We start from the raw sequence: 17,555 nt of genomic DNA on the forward strand, positions 1-17,555 counted from the left end.
TCTGCAGCATATTTGGCAAGTAAAGAATCACAGTATATATAAAATAATATGCAAAGTGGTTGGAGGGACGCTTCAGAATGGCAAGATGTTTTAATTACAAATTATGTCAGCAGACTGCAGTTCCTCTTTAAAGAGATTTCTTCTCAGTTCCTGTTCTGTTGATTATGTTTTACCAGTGAGAGAAACTCTCCAACAGCAACATTGACAGAAAAAAATAGCTTTCCTTGTAAAGTAGGAGAAGATTAGAACCCCTGTCAGATATTTATTTTTGTCTGTAACCCTGTTGCAGATTTTCTCTCACTTCATGTCTGTGGAAATTGTTGTCTGAGAGACAGGAAGTGAAGGTGAGTCTCTATAAATAGCATTAAGAACCCACCAGTAGTTCTTATTTTCTATAAGCTATCCAAAACTAGAAAAACCTTTTAATGCTTGACTTTTTAATTCATGGCGCACCTCTAAACTGTTATAAACCACAGTGTTTTCAATTTCCAAACAAAACAATACAATACAGTACATGTATTCTGTATTTTATATTACGATTTAATAGTATTATTATTATTCAGGATTTATATAGCGGCAACAGTTTGCATAGCGCTTTACAATGCTAGGGCAGACAGTACAGTTACAATACAGTTCAATACAGGAGGAAATAGAGGACCCTGCTCATTAGAGCTTACAATCTAGAAGGGAGGGTCAAGTGATACAAAAGGTAATAACTGTGGGGGATGATCTGATGGAGAAAATGAAAATGCAGTTGTTAGGTGGGGCAGAATAGGCTTCTCTGAAGAGAAGGGTTTTTAGGGATCCTCTAAAAGAAAACAGAGTAGGAGATAGTTGAACAGATTGGGGTAGGGAGTTCCATGGGATTGGAGAGGCTCTGGAAAAGTCCCGGAGGTGAGCATGGGAGGAGGTGACGAGGAAACTAGAGAGCAGAAGGTCAGGGAGGAATGAAAAGAACAACTTGGTTGGTATTTTGAGACAAAGTGATGTAGCTGGGGGCCAAGTTGTGGATGGCTTTGTAAGTTGTTGTTAGTATTTTTAATTTATTTCTTTGGGTGGCAGCCAATGGAGGTATTGGCAGAGAGGAGTAGCAGACGCTGAGCGGTTGGTCAGGTGGATGAGTCTGGCAGCAGCATTCATGATGGGGTGGGGGGGTTTGCCTATGTGAACATAATCCTGTGAGGAGGCAGTTGCAGTAATCGAGGTGGGAGATAACCAGGGAGTGAATCAGGAGCTTTGTGGTCCCACTGGTTAGGAAGGATCATATTCTGGAGATGTTGCGGAGGTTGAAGCAGCAAGATTTGGACAGTGATTGGACGGGGGGGCTGAAAGGATAGTTCAGAGTCCAGGATAACACCTAGAACCTTGGCATGTGGGGATGGGCTGATAGTAATAAGACAATGTTATAAAAATGTATTCACTTGTTTACTTTCTTTATAGGCCCCCATTACTGATGCAAGCAGAAAATTTCACATTATTTATCAAAAACAGCATAAGTTTTCCAAAACATAAAGTTGATAGGTAAGCATGAATGAATTTCAATATTATGAAATACAATATTAACGTTAAAGTTAAACCTTTTTTGAAAAGAGTAGATGCAGACATATCATACAGGCATGCTGTGTGCAGTGTAGAAAATGACAGTACTGCTTTTAAATATAGAAGTGACTCATGCAGATAGCAGAACGAGAAGAGATCAGAGGAGAACAGGATTTGGTGCTTTGGATTTAGTAGTGGGATGTGTTATATTCACTTTTAATGTCTGAGGTTTACAACCACTTTAATCGTTCACACTCAAAATAGCCAAAGTGCATTAGGGGCCAAAACAATACCACTTTATTAGGGGTACAGAAAAGTATATGTGTATGTGTAATAAATATATATATTGCCTAAATATATATATACACACACTGAGCAAAATTATAAACGCAACACTTTTGTGTTTGCCCCTATTTATCATGAGCTGAACTTAAAGATCTACGACTTTTTCTATGTACACAAAAGGACTATTTCTCTCAAATATTGGGAAAAAGTAGGGTACGTGGCTTTACCCTATTGTTCCAAGTGGTGTAAAAAGTGAGTGACCTCCCACCAGTGGAGGCAAAAATACCTATGCTGTTGAAGCTAGGTTTATGTAAATATATCCATATGTGGTGGATATAAAAGTGTAGTGTGGCAAAAACCGTGCCAAGTGAAAAGAAAAAGGGTGCCTATGTGCACATATAAACAAATATGTATATTCTGTCAAACAAGGATGTGGAAAAATATGTAGTATATAGCTATATCTAATAAACCAAAAATGTGAGCTAACATCATACATATATATTGAAGGTACTAATATAAGTGAGACCTCCAAAATGACATAACAGAAAAATACAAAAAAAAAAAAAAAAAAATATATATATATATATATATATATATATATATATATATATATATATATATATATTAAAGTAACCAAAAATTCAATATTGTTAAAAAGTCCCAGAGCAGGGGTATATATGCAGATTATGCGTGAAAAAACAAAAATGATATTAACCTAAAAATAACATACACAAAATTTATAGAGATAAAAATAAGGATTAAAGTAAAAATAAATGAATATATTCCCAGGGGATAAGATGTATATCGCAGGAGTATATTCCAGGTTAACTGGTTATGATCCCTTCAAGTGACTTCGGTGCTCAGCAGATAGGGTGACTTAAGGTGCTCCCCCTGTTGTATCCCCACTCACTAAATGTTGTCACCCCTACAGGGGTAATAGGTGTAAGTGTGTGGTCGTGGATTGGCTTCCTCCTAGGCTCTCCCAGATTTCAGTCTGTAGGTCTATCAGGATCCTCCAGCTGTCTCCACAAGTAAGGAATCACAATGGTCGGCACCTTCCCATAAAATCACTCCCAATGCTCAGAAATGAGTCTTTGGCTAAAAACATAGGTCACTCTTCATATATAATTGCTATAATGTTTTCTATTTCTCTCAAATATTGTTCACAAATCTGTCTTAATCGTTGTTAGTGAGCACTTCTCCTTTGCCAAGATAATCCATCCACCTCACAGGTGTGGCATATCAAGATGCTGATTAGACAGCATGATTATTGCATAAGTGTGCCTTAGACTGGCCACAGTAAAAGGCCACTCTAAAATGTGCAGTTGGCAATGCCACAGCTGTCGCAAGTTTTGAGGGCGCATGCAATTAGTATGCTGACTGCAAGAATGTCCACCAGAGCTGTTGCCCTTGAATTGAATGTTCATTTCTCTACCATAAGCAGTCTCCAAAGGAGTTTCAGAGAATTTGGCAGTTCATTGAGGGAACCATGAATGCCAACATGTACTGTGACATACTGAAGCAGAGCATGATCCCCTCCCTTCAGAGACTGGGCCGCAGGGCAGTATTCCAACATGATAAACGACCCCAAACACACCTCCATGACGACCACTGCCTTGCTAAAGAAGCTGAGGTTAAAGTGATGGACTGGCCAAGCATGTCTCCAGACCTAAACCCTAATGAGCATCTGTGGGGCATCCTCAAATGGAAGGTGGAGGAGCACAAGGTCTCTAACATCCACCAGCTCCGTGATGTCGTCATGGAGGAGAAGAAGAGGACTCCAGTGGCAACCTGTGAAGCTCTGGTGAACTCCATGCCCAAGAGTGTTAAGGCAGTGCTGGAAAATAATGGTGGCCACAAAAAATATTGACAATTTGGAAATCTTCACGTAGGGGTGTACTCAATTTTTTTGCCAGCGGTTTAGACATTAATGGCTGTGTTTTGTGTTATTTTGAGGGGACAGCAAATGTACCCTGTTATACAAGCTGTACAATCAGTACTTTACATTATAGCAAAGTGTCATTTCTTCAGTGTTGTCACATGAAAAGATATACTAAAATAATTACAAAAATGTGAGGGGTGTACTCACTTTTGTGAGATACTGTATGCATTTACTCGTCATTTAGGCAAATTATTGTTAATAAGCAGAATGCGCAACAATTCAGCTGACTTACCACCCTCAAAAGGTTTGATTTAAATTTTTTGTGTTTGTGAATTTTTTGTGGTTTATTTTTACTTTTCAGACAGAATTTAGTGGAATCGGTAACCAGTGATTACCTAAAGAAATGTATCTATGACAAACATAAAGACCCACTTTGTCCTGTTTTTCGACTTGGATATATTGTGGAGCAAACAGGACAGACGTTCAGTGACATAGCATATAAGGTATCAGTAGATAAGTTATATAAATGTAGATAGCAAGCCTGGATGTTGAGACCCGCCAAATAAAAATTCAAAGCTAGTTCACAGCATATAAGAAAGTGCCAACAAAAAAAACTAATACCTTACTGTAGGGGTTTTAGATGTGGCCACATGACTGCAAAGCCTCTCGTCATCCTTCTTCCCCTGTGATTACTGCGTAGGGGCTAAGGGGGTGTTGACTTTCCAGCAGGATGCAAATTTATCATATGCATTAACTTTAGTTAATGCATATGATGAATTTGCATATGCATTAACTTCAGTTTCCAGCTAAAAGTGCCTATCCGTGGGACATACTGGGGGAGATTTACCAAAATTTAAGCACTAAAGAATTTGGTGCAGCTGTGCATGGTAATAACGAAAGGTAAAAACTGCTCTATCTCCATACAACGTGAAACACTGCAGCAGCAATTCTCCTGTGAGACACACACAGCACCAAAATTCTTCCCTTATAGAGTTGTGCTTATTATTACAATTGAAAAATAAATAAAAGGAATAAAAAAGAAGAAAAAAGCCTAAAGTAGTGAAACAGTCCTTCAGACAGTAAATGCACCATCCATCACCAGAAGAAGTGAGTGAATCCCTCCACCTTACAAAGTGCCTGCTTACCAGCTAGTGGTGACCTCCTATTACGGAAGGTCAATCTAGCTTGTGGCTCAAAAACCCAGCCAAGGCCTTTATCCATCCAGGGGGACTTTAAATCGAACATAAGGAAATCTGTCACTTTAAGAAGACTCAAAAACATTCCTATTTCCACTGCATGGTGCAGGGATCTCTTATAACCAAGTCTTATTAAAGTGGGGGGATTTCCTTATCTTTGATTTAAAGTCCCCCTGTATGGATAAAGGCCTTGACTGGGTTTTTGAGCCACAAGCGAGATTGACCTTCCGTAACAGGAGGTCATCACTAGCTGGTAAGCAGCACTTTGTAAGGTGGAGGGATTCACTCACACACTTCTTCTGGTGATGGATGGTGTTTAGGTTTAAGTTTGGTTTTAGCCCATTCAAAGTAGTGTAAATATTTATCTCTCCTGTTGCCTGAAAAGCCAGAATCCTCCATAGTCTGCGGGGAAACGTAACCTGTTCCTGCAGCGCTCACTGGTTCCTTCCGCCAACTTCCTTGCCACTACAAGACATGGTACAAACAAAGGAAAGCAAAAATGACTTGCTATCAGAAGTGCTCATTATCACCTACAGATCATTGGCACTAATGGAACACAAACAATGTCTTTTGCCATTGCATTATCTAAGCCAAACAAAAAGCAGATACCCCACTTATTCTCAGTTTGGTTAGAAATCTGCAACCTACAGCAGGACACGTATTTACAACATATACGGGGTTATTTACGAAAGGCAAATCCACTTTGCACTACAAGTGCAAACTACAAGTGCAAAGTGCACTGAAAGTGCACTTGGAAGTGCAGTCGCTGTAAATCTATTGCCCCGTACACACGGTCGGATTTTCCGATGGACAATGTCCGATCGGAGCGTGTTGTCGGAAATTCCGACCGTGTGTGGGCGACATCGGACATTTTCCATCGGATTTTCCGACACACAAAGTTGGAGAGCAGGAGATAAAATTTTCCGACAACAAAATCCGTTGTCGGAAATTCCGATCGTGTGTACACAAATCCGACAGACAAAGTGCCACGCATGCTCAGAATAAATAAAGAGATGAAAGCTATTGGCCACTGCCCCGTTTATAGTCCCGACGTACGTGTTTTACGTCACCGCGTTTAGAACGATCGGATTTTCCAACAACTTTGTGTGACCGTGTGTATGCAAGACAAGTTTGAGCCAACATCCGTCGGAAAAAATCCTAGGATTTTGTTGTCGAAATGTCCGAACAAAGTCCGACCGTGTGTACGGGGCATAAGAGGTAGATCTGAAATGAGGGGAAGCTCTGCTGATTTTATTATCCAATCGTGTGCAAGCTAAAATGCTGTTTCTTATTTTCCTTGCATGTCTCTCTCTGATCTACAGTGACTGCACTTCCAAGTGCACTTTCAGTGCAATTTCAAGTGCACTTTGCACTTGTAGTTTGCACTTGAAGTGCAAAGTGGATTTGCCTTTCGTAAATAACCTCCATAGATTTTTGGCCAGTTTGCAAAACATTGTTAATCACAAATCAAAAAGTTAGTATTTTAAAGGAAGGAGGGAATAATAAAAGCATCTTCATGGCAGTAAATAAATACAAACATTCTATATATATACACTAATATGAAATTCAGAAACAACTTAGACTAAAGAATGGGTTGAATGTGACTTTTCCATAACTGCCACTTTAGGCTTTCTTTATAAGCACTTTGCAATAAAAATTGATATGGAGCTCATAGTAAAAATGAGAAATGTTGTAGACATAGTACTGATAAATAATAATAGATAAATGTTTACATTTTATGTTCTAAACTTTATATATACAGTGTGTGTGTGTGTAGAGATATATATATATATATATCTATATATATATATATCTATATATAGATATATATATATCTATATATAGATATATATATATAGATATATATATATCTATATATAGATAGATAGATATATATAGATCTATATATATATATATAGATCTATATATATCTATCTATCTATATATAGATATATATATATATACACAGTGGGGCAAAAAAGGTATAGGTATACCTTAACTATGAGAGACAAAATGTGGAAACAAATCCAGATAATCACATTGTCTGATTTTTGAAAGAATTTATATCCTTTGTTGGCAATGACAGAGGCCAAACGTTTTCTGTAAGTTTTCACAAGGTTCTCACACACTGTTGCTGGTATGTTGGCCCATTCCTCCATGCAGATCTCCTCTAGAGCAGTGATGTTTTGGGGCTGTTGCTGGGCAACACGGACTTTCAACTCCCTCCAAAGGTTTTCTATAGGGTTGAGATCTGGAGACTGGCTAGGCCACTCCAGGACCTTGAAATGCTTCTTACAAAACCACTCCTTCATTGCATGGGCGGTGTGTTTGGGATCATTGTCCTGCTGAAAGACCCAGCCACGTTTCATCTTCAATGTCCTTGCTGATGGGAGGAGGTTTGCACTCAAAATCTCACAATACATGGCCCCATTCATTCTTTCATGTGCATGGATCAGTCGTACTGTTCCCTTTGCAGAGAAACAGCCCCAAAGCATGATGTTGCCACCCCCATGCTTCAAAGTAGGTATGGTTTTCTTTGGTTGCAACTCAGCATTCTCTCTCCTCCAAACACGACAAGTTGTGTTTCTACCAAACAGTTCTTTGGTTTCATCTGACCATATGACATTCTCCCAATCCTCTTCTGGATCATCCAAATGCTCCCTAGCAAACCTCAGACGGGCCCAGACATGTACTGGCTTAAGCAAGGGGACACGTCTGGCACTGCAGGATCTGAGTCCCTGGCGGCGTAGTGTGTTACTGATGGTAGCCTTTGTTACGTTGGTCCCAGCTCTCTGTAGGTCATTCACTAGGTCCCCCCGTGTGGTTCTGGGATTTTTGCTCACCGTTCCTGTGATCATTTTGACCCCACGGGGTGAGATCTTGCATGGAGCCCCAGATCGAGGGAGATTATCAGTGGTCTTGTATGTCTTCCATTTTCTAATTATTGCTCCCACAGTTGATTTCTTCACACCAAGCTGCTTGCCTATTGCAGATTCAGTCTTCCCAGCCTGGTGCAGGTCTACAATTTTGTTTCTGGTGTCCTTCGACAGCTCTTTGGTCTTCACCATAGTGGAGTTTGGAGTGTGACTGTTTGAGGTTGTGGACAGGTGTCTTTTATACTGATAACAAGTTCAAACAGGTGCCATTAATACAGGTAATGAGTGGAGGACAGAGGCACCTCTTAAAGAAGAAGATACAGGTCTGTGAGAGCCAGAAATCTTGCTGGTTTGTAGGTGACCAAATACTTATTTTCCACCATAATTTGCAAATAAATTCTTTCAAAAATCAGACAAAGTGATTGTCTGGATTTGTTTCCACATTTTGTCTCTCATAGTTGAGGTACACCTATGATGACAATTACAGGCCTCTCATCTTTTTAAGTGGGAGAACTTGCACAATTGGTGGCTGACTAAATACTTTTTTGCCCCACTGTGTGTATATATATATATATATATATATATATATATATGAGAGAGAGAGAGAGAGAGAGAGAGAGAGAGAGAGAGAGAGAGAGCTGTCTGTAGCGCTGCCCCGTAGGAGCCACATGTATTAAATGGTCCATCCCTAAACACTGCAGAGGCCACCAATTACCCAAGCAACAGTCCATTCACTTCTGGCTCCAATAAACAGCCTAGGGGTTGTCTTTATATAGTTTATTGCTTTTAAACTTGGGATGTGAGAGGGGTGAGGGTGGTATGGGATATGGGATACTAAAGGCACACTGTATAGTAATCAAAGGACACTCTTGATTAGGCTAGGCTTCTCTGGACAGTCTTTCTCTCAAGGGTTACTAGGAAGAGCTGTCTCAGAAAGAGCTACTGCTGACACTCATCCTTCAAAATAGCACAGGTCTATTCTCACTATGTCTCTCCATGACAGTTGAACTTCCCCCAGTTTCCCCCAGACATCTCTATGTCCCAGGTCAACTGCTCAGTTCCTTGCTTCCATCAGACACTCTTTAGTGAGGGAGAGGTTAGTACTCACAATGTGAGACATCCACACACTTAAATGAAAGTGCTTAGGTAGTTCTAAAGTTGATTAAGGATAGGCCCCCAGCTCTGCCACAATGAACTGCAGCAACTCCAGTAAGCTGCCCCAAAGGGGCAGTAGCCCCTAAGGCTGGGAACTTCTCCCCCAGGACAAGAACCTGGCTGCCCCAGACCCCAGACTATTTATGTTCCCCCAGCCATCTACTGAGCACACCTTTCCAGGGATTGGCTGCAAAACCAATACATATTCAAGCTGCCCATTTGACACTCCCAGCCCCCTTTGTTCTAGAAGCCTTTTGAAGGCAGGGGGAGCAATCAAACTTACAGCTTATTAGATTCAGAACAGCCCAAATAAATCGGCAGCTGCTCCAATGATTACACAATTGCCAAAAAGAACTAAGGTGAAGTTGTAGCACACTTAATGTGTATCAGGCTCTCACATATTTTTGCACATATACTGTGTGTAACACACTATATATATATATATATATATATATATATATATATATATATATATATTGTCTGTAACTTATCATGCCTTACCAATATCAATAATGTTGTTTTGTAGGGAGGGACCATTGGCATTATAATCGACTGGCAGTGTGATCTGGATTGGCCATGGAAATACTGTAAACCCACATATAGTTTCCATGGACTCAATGATGAGAACTCAGCCTCACAGGGCTTTAACTTCAGGTATGTCATGTTTTAATTTGGTTTTACAGGACAAACAGTGCTAATCTTTACATGTGTACTTTAAAAAGCAAAATGCAAATACCAGATAGGTAGAGAAAATTGCTGCACAAAGCAATAGTGAATGGGTGAAGTTGCATTTTTCTTTTTACAGTGGAACTATAGACAAAAAAAATTACATGTATGCTGCAGTTATTCACTAGAATTAAAGCGGGGGTTCACCCACACCGCCAAAAAAAAAAAAATATTAAAAGCCAGCAGCTACAAATACTGCAGCTGCTGACTTTTAATACATGGCCACTTACCTGTCCCAGGGTCCAGCGATGTCGGCAGGGGACGCCGAGAACCCGCTCGGTTCTCGGCAGCTGCCGCCGCCATCCTAGGTGAGGGAATCAGGAAGTGAAGCGTTGCGGCTTCACTTCCTGGTTCCCTACTGCGCATGCACGAGTCGCGCTGCGCGTCCCTAGTGGCCCCCGCTCTCTCCTGGGAGCTGTGTGTTCCCAGCAGACAGCGCGGTCGGGACGGGAAGAGGCATAGACTCCCATGGGAGTCTATGCCGGAAGTGGGTGCAAATACCTGTATTAGACAGGTATCTGCACCCCCCTCCCCCCTGAAAGGTGCCAAATGTGACACCGGAGGGGGGGAGGGTTCCGAAAAGCGGAAGTTCCATTTTTGTGTGGAACTCCGCTTTAACATTTTTTTTATTTGTCCAAGACCTCCCTAACATAGTTTTATTATTTTATGATCATGCTGCTAGATCTGTTGATTGTCCACTTCCTGTAAAAATAATATCTTTAGTTGATCTTGAAATGTAATCTTATGGGTGCCTTTTTTGAATAACTGTTAATGTTCACATTTTTCTTTGCCTCTTAAAGACATGCAAGATATTACAAAGATAACGGTGTAAAGAAAAGAACTTTATTCAAGGTCTTTGGTATTCGCTTTGACATCTTAGTGAATGGAGAGGTAATGTTTCAATTATTATTGTTGTGGTCATTGGTATTGTTAATATTTTAAAGGGTACTTCATGGCTAAATATATTACACATTAGAGAAATAGTTTATACATACCAAGGTCAAAACTTAATACCAATAGCTTAATCTATTTTTGATCAAAAGCACAATCTGGCAATCGCTACAGATTTAATTACCATACTATTGTAGTGCCCTGCTCCTGAAGAGCAGACACTATTCTTTTGACATTTAAGTTAACTGAAGCTACAGTTTGGCTCAGCTTATTATTACCTACATGTAATGGTTTCTGTACCAGTTTAGCTGGACTGTGCAAATTTCCATCTGACCATGGGTGGTGCTGGTTGGACATATTGAATGCTCTTTGCTCAGAAACAGGTTCGGTGGGAGTGGTTCATTCACCGTGCATTCTGGGTAGAGGTATTTAAGGGATAGACACCATCTGGTGGGGTTCGCACTTCCTGACCTCATGGCCCTCCTGGCCTGGGGGAATTGCTGCTGCTTAAAATTCTGTCTTGGGGTTGGCGGACCCAAGGCTTTGTTACTAGAAGAAGGCCCAAAGTCTTAGTGGCCTATTCTAAAGAATGCTAATGCACAAAACCACAATAATCAATAAGCTGGAAAGGAGCTGCCAACATAAAAAAGTGTACTCACATAACTCAAACAAATAAAAATCAAAATATGTGGCGCTAACTAACCCTGAATAAACTGAACAAATAAAAAATCCAGTGCAGTAATGAATAACATGCGATCCATAAATTCTAGAATACAATAAAATCAATAAAAAACAATCATAAAGTGCAATCGAGTGCAGTGATGATAGATATACAATCCATAAATTCTAGAGCACAATATAAGATGATAAAAACAATTGAAAAGTACAATTGAAGGGGGCGTGGTCTGACGCAGCATGGAGTAGGACGTGTGATCACAGAGCTCCGTCCATTACTCCTTTTCCTTATTAATCCTGGACATTCTAAACTAAAATTCCGGCTGGATTGTTCCCTTGGGACACCTAGAGGAGAACCACCTGGTCCCTGTGAAGAAGGAGTGAGCGCCGACCCGACCGGAGCGGCGATCTCCCGCTCGGCGGCGCAATAAATTTAGACCGCGGCTTCGGCCTACCACCGGAGGTCGCGGCCATCTTGATCCTCCTCCTCTGCGGCCCTGACTAAGGCCTGCCTCAGTAAACAGGTACACAACTGCTGGATAACCCCCTGGGAGAGCTAGGCAGCACACATCCCCTTGACCACTGGCTTATTTGGCTGTCGGAGACCCGGGGAGACTGTCATCCATAGCTGGCCTGGTTTGCAGCCTGGGCCTACATGCTGTGAACGGCGGCCATCTTGGCACACCTTCCTTCCCTGCCTGCACTCCAGACACAGTCAGGGGTCCTGTTGTTCCCCTCTCAAGAACATATATTTGACCCCCTGTGTCTTGCAGGACATAGCTTCGGTCTGCTGGGCTCCCTGAAGGAGGAGGAGTAACACTCCGCACATTGTCGCAGCAAGATTGGCTCCTGTCCCCGTCTCCCCAGATACCCCAACATCCGGACACCATGTCGCCATCGAAACCCCAGAAAGCTGCCACATCCAAGATGGATCAATTCCGCCGTCAGGACAGGGAGGACCAGGCGAAGAATGGCGGCGATGCTGCACATGGCGAGGAGCGCACAGCGGGAGACACGGAAAAACTGCTGGAAGCAATAACCCTCTGCAGAACATCACTTGCCTCGCAGATAGAAGAAGTCAAGGTAGACATATCCCTAATCAGACAAGACTTCCACAAACTCCGGGATCGAGTTAAAGAAACTGAAACCCGCATCAGTGACATGGAAGACACCATTCCTCCAATGAGAACGGAGGTGCACCACATGAAGCAGCAAATCCAACAACTATTCTCCAAGCAAGAAGATCTTGAGAACAGAAGCAGGAGATGTAACCTCCGTCTCATTGGACTGCCAGAGGGGGCTGAGGGTAAGGACCCCACACTTTTCCTGGAGCAACTGCTCATCAAGACTTATGGTAGAGAAGCCTTCTCCCCCATGCTGGCAGTTGAAAGAGCTCATCGTATGCCCGCCAGACCACCGCCACACGGAGCCCCACCACGTACTTTTATAGCCAAAATGCTCAACTACAGAGATAGAGACGCCGCCTTGCGACTTGCAAGGGAGAGGGGTAACATCCCCCTAGACAACGTAAAAATAGCAGTGTTCCCTGACTTTTCGGCGGAGGTGCAGCGACGCAGACAAAATTTTATGGAAGCCAAGCGCAAGCTTAGAAACCTCAACATGAAATATGCCATGTTGTTTCCGGCGCGTCTCCGTGTGGAACATGATGGCCGTGTTTCCTTTTTTGAAGATCCCGCTGAACTGATGGCCTGGATGGAACGCAGAAACAACTTGGAGAAGGCGGATTAAAGTGATTGTGAGTATGTAACTACACATCAATCTTCCACACGCATACCCTACAACAGATGCAACAGCAACTCAATATCAAATTCTCTCACTAAGCACTCACCCCCATTTACTTCACCAGTTGTTACCATTGTGAAGATAACCTAAGGGGTAGAGGGACATAGTGGCTACACAAATATACACACGTACTCCCCTATTGTGGGCACCGATCCAGTTTATATTCTGCGGATCACTACTGATACACAATGCTGGAACTTTCCTGGGATAACTTCTTAAGTAACCGAACTATACTCACTACTTTATACACCTTAACGGAGCTCTGGGCTGCTGCAGTCCTGCAATCCACAAGCAGAGTGCAGCGTACTCTGCCCCCATGCAAGTCTGGAATTGACGGCTTAAGAAGAAACTACCACAACAGCATCAATCCTGATAATGTGCAACCCCCAGATATACACCTGAGTGAAGAGAGACTAGTCCTCTCCATGTTTTTTCTTTTATGGAAAGAGAAATTTAGAGGTGCACAGACACTTATCCTACTTCAAATAATTTACTTTCATTATTTTTTTTCTCAATGTGCCGTCAAGGCCGAGACTGCAAAGAAAGTTTTGTTATGGGTGAATGCTAGCATCAGTTGGGGAAGATGCAAAGCAGGGAGGGGGGAGGGGGGAGGGGAAACATACAAGTTGAATTTCAATATATGCGTTTTAATGTTCGAACGTGCAGCACTGACATACCTTATGTTTTACTGGTATTCGAGTGCTGTAAGCAGTGAGTTATATCACATGACCAGAAAGAATCTAACCCCATTTATTCTTTTCCTATCAAGGAGAGAGAGAGGTGGATTGAGACCAAAACATATTCTATTACAATTCCTGTATCCATATCAATGCGTTACCCCTCAATATAGTGTCAAGTTTGGGTCCACAGGGAGAGTATTGTCATGCATACATACCGAGACCAATTGGAGAGAATACGTCTTAGGGAAGGGGGAGGAGGGGGGGGAAACTAAAAAGCTGGATTCAACCACACCCGCTTCGGTTTATGTATGTATGACAATGCTATACCCCACGTATATCTGGTGTTCATTTGCTACACATAACAAGTTATATTGCGGATGTATTGGGAACCTGATACTCTCTGTATTGTCTCTCCTAAGAAAAGGGATCTTCAGGCTGGGTACACAGAAGTCCATCCCATCTTACTTATTGCCCTCTTATTATTTCTTCTTTTACTATGCTACCAGACGCAAAAGCATAAAGAAAACTCAATTACTGATGCAAGCAGACATTGGCTGGGCGAGAGACATTGCAGGGAGGAGGGAGAGGGGAAGAGAAGCTGAAAAAATGAACTTAAATGGGTGCACTTTAACTGATACGTCTGCAACATTAACAAGTCTCGGTTCTATCGGATGTCCCCTGGACAAACGCAATGTGTTATATCACCTATCCCTTCTGTCTTACTATTCTACATCGCCCTGCCACAATAGGGCTAAAGGCTACATTAATATACTGATGTATAGTCACAAACAACAATGCCCAAACTGTCATTGAAGTTCCTCACATGGAACGTGAGGGGATTACGAGACAAAATTAAAAGGGCGGCAGCTCTCGCATTTCTTAAAAAGCAAAGAGCGGATGTGGTGACCCTGGTTGAGACACACATAGAGGGTAGACTTCAGATGGCACTCCGTCGCCCATGGGTGGGTTGGGCGTTCCACTCGACCCACACAACGCACTCAAGGGGTGTCTCAGTACTTATCGCAAAAACAGTACACTTTGAACTATGCGAGCTACACACTGACCCACAAGGTAGATATATATTTATATCCTCTAAATTACACGGGGAACCCTTCTTGATCCTGGCTGTATATGTCCCCCCCCCATTCTCCACCTCTATACTACTGGAGGGAATTTCCTTCATAGCAAAATACCCAACAGCTCAAACAATATGGATGGGAGATTTCAATAGTACACTTAATGAAGAACTAGACAGACTGAGACCAACTTCACTCGCTATAAACCCTCCCAGGGATACTAGACTCGCCAGGCTTTTCTCACCCTTTCACTTGATAGACACCTGGAGACATAAACATCCACACACACGTAAATACTCCTGCTTCTCAGCAACACACAATACTATGTCAAGAATTGATTTTATTTTTATATCCCAAAATCTGTTAGCACGTCTTCTTAAGACAGAGTTTGGTCCTAGAATGCTCTCGGATCATGCTCCATACTGGATTACCCTTACCTTCCACATAGACAAACCACCAATTTCATGGCGCCTCAATCCGTTCTGGCTGAAGTTGTTGCCAGAGGATGACGACTTGTCATCCGAATGGGAGACCTTCTTCCGGGAAAACACAAACTCTGCCTCTTTCCTGATAGTGTGGGAGACCTTTAAAATACACGCCAGGGCCACCCTAATAACTCGCATCAACAGGATCAAAACAAACTCATCAGACATATATGAGAAGGCGGAAACTGAATTATCGCGTACAGAACACACATATCAAACTGATCCATCCCAAGCTAACGCCTCCCATTTAAAACTACAATCCAGGGTTATGAATCAACTCCAATACGAAAAAGCAAGACAGAAATTATTTTTTGCCAAACAGAAGTATTTTGAGCAAGGAGAGAGAGCTGGAAAACTCCTGGCGTTTCTGGCTCGAAATGAGGATAGGCCCCCAGTGGTAATTGCACTTCAGGGCCCAGAAGGGCAAAAAATCACAGATCCTCCTGTTGTATCATCTAAGTTCAGGGAGTTCTTCATGGACTTATACAACTCTAGGACCCAAGAGGGACCAGATGAGATGACTCCCTTCCTGGAAGGAATAGCATTCCCTCAACTTACGATTGACCAAAGGGAGCTTCTAGAGGCCCCTCTCACTAGGGAGGAAATAGACACCGCAATTGCGAGTTTCGCCAAATCTAAATCCCCTGGCTCAGATGGGTTACCCATAGAATTTTACTCTCACTACAATGAAATAATCACCCCCAAATTACTTACCCTCTACAATACCATGTTTAAACAATTCACCCTCCCAGCCTCTATGGGTGAAGCCACAATAGTCTTAATACCTAAACCAGGCAAGGACCTGGGTAACCCGGAATCCTACCGCCCTATTTCATTATTACAGGCTGATATCAAGATTCTGGCCAAAATCCTAGCCATGCGACTCAACCGAGCGATACTCAGCCTTATACACGCTGACCAGGCAGGTTTTATGCCAGGACGTAACACTTCCTTTAACCTACGGAAACTATTTATAAACATGCAGGCTACACATGAGAATGTAGGCACAAGAGTGATAGTCACCCTTGATACAGCCAAGGCTTTCGACTCGGTTGAGTGGGGATACCTCTGGTGCTGTCTTGAACGATATGGTTTTGGTCCAAAATTCATTCAATGGGTACAATTACTATACCAGAACCCTAAGGCCAGAGTGGTGGCGAATGGATGGCCGTCTCAGAAGTTCGACCTCCACAGAGGCACGAGACAGGGCTGCCCATTGTCCCCATTACTGTATGCTCTGGTTGCGGAACCACTAGCTATTTCTATTCGGACAGACCCAGAGATCATAGGATTAAAAACTGGAACCCTTACAGAAAAAATCAGCATGTACGCTGATGACACATTATTATATCTGGCGGACCCAGGTCCTTCCCTCCACCGGGCTCTTCAGATAATCGAACGTTTTGGGAAATTCTCGGGTCTCAAAATAAATTGGGGAAATCCCAAGTTTTACCAATAGACACCTTCCCACTTACGGAATTCCAGGCCACCCTACCATTACAAAGAGTAAACACAATTAAATACCTAGGAATAAATACCTCCAACAATTCAGCAGACTATATAACACTCAATATTAAACCACTATATTCCCTTATTAAAATTAAAATACAGTCGTGGACCAAACTGCCCTTAGGAGTATGGGGCCGCATCAATCTCATAAAAATGATACTACTCCCTAAAATATTATATATACTCTGGCATGCCCCAACATACATACCCCTAAAACACTTTAAAATAATGGAGTCCCTTATCAAACCCTTTGTGTGGGGGAAAAATAGACACAAGATTGCATGGCAAACCCTCAAAAACCCAACAGACATGGGAGGCACAGCACTCCCAGACTTCAATCACTACTATATTGCGTCCCAACTCTCCCAACTTTACCATATAGATAAGGTAGATAGTGAAAGATTCCGGATGCTACTTTGCCCACGGTGGGCCCAAGGAACCTCAGATTCTATATATGCTATCACCATGGGCACTAAGACCAATGAAGGTAACATAAACAGAACATCCCTGATATACCAGTACAGACGCATCTGGGAACTCGCAAACAATAAACTCAACATACCCAGACATAACGACTTCACTCCCTTATGGTGTAACAGGGATCTATCAGAACTCCACAACATCCAGGATACGCGGCCTTGGATGGAGAGGGGTGTACTCTACTTACACCATGTTTGGTCGGGTGGAACCCTTAGGAGTTTTGACACTCTTAGAGAGGAATTCCATTTGGCCAACAATATGGTATTCAAATTCCTTCAATTAAGACATGCAATGCAG

At 42.3% G+C, this 17,555-nt stretch overlaps 1 protein-coding gene across 2 annotated transcripts in view; it reads left to right on the forward strand.

The window, feature by feature from the left end:
- Nucleotides 1-17,555, forward strand: part of P2RX1 (purinergic receptor P2X 1) — a 160,891-nt gene that overhangs the window by 115,862 nt on the left and 27,474 nt on the right. For both annotated transcript variants that reach the window (XM_073615053.1, XM_073615052.1), the window contains 4 exons: nt 1,441-1,521; nt 4,068-4,209; nt 9,460-9,587; nt 10,460-10,550. In XM_073615053.1, coding sequence (XP_073471154.1) covers nt 1,441-1,521; nt 4,068-4,209; nt 9,460-9,587; nt 10,460-10,550 — 442 coding nt within the window. The remainder of the gene's footprint in view (nt 1-1,440; nt 1,522-4,067; nt 4,210-9,459; nt 9,588-10,459; nt 10,551-17,555) is intronic.

This window comes from Aquarana catesbeiana, linkage group LG02 (assembly GCF_042186555.1).
Source record: "Aquarana catesbeiana isolate 2022-GZ linkage group LG02, ASM4218655v1, whole genome shotgun sequence".
NCBI lineage: Eukaryota > Metazoa > Chordata > Amphibia > Anura > Ranidae > Aquarana > Aquarana catesbeiana.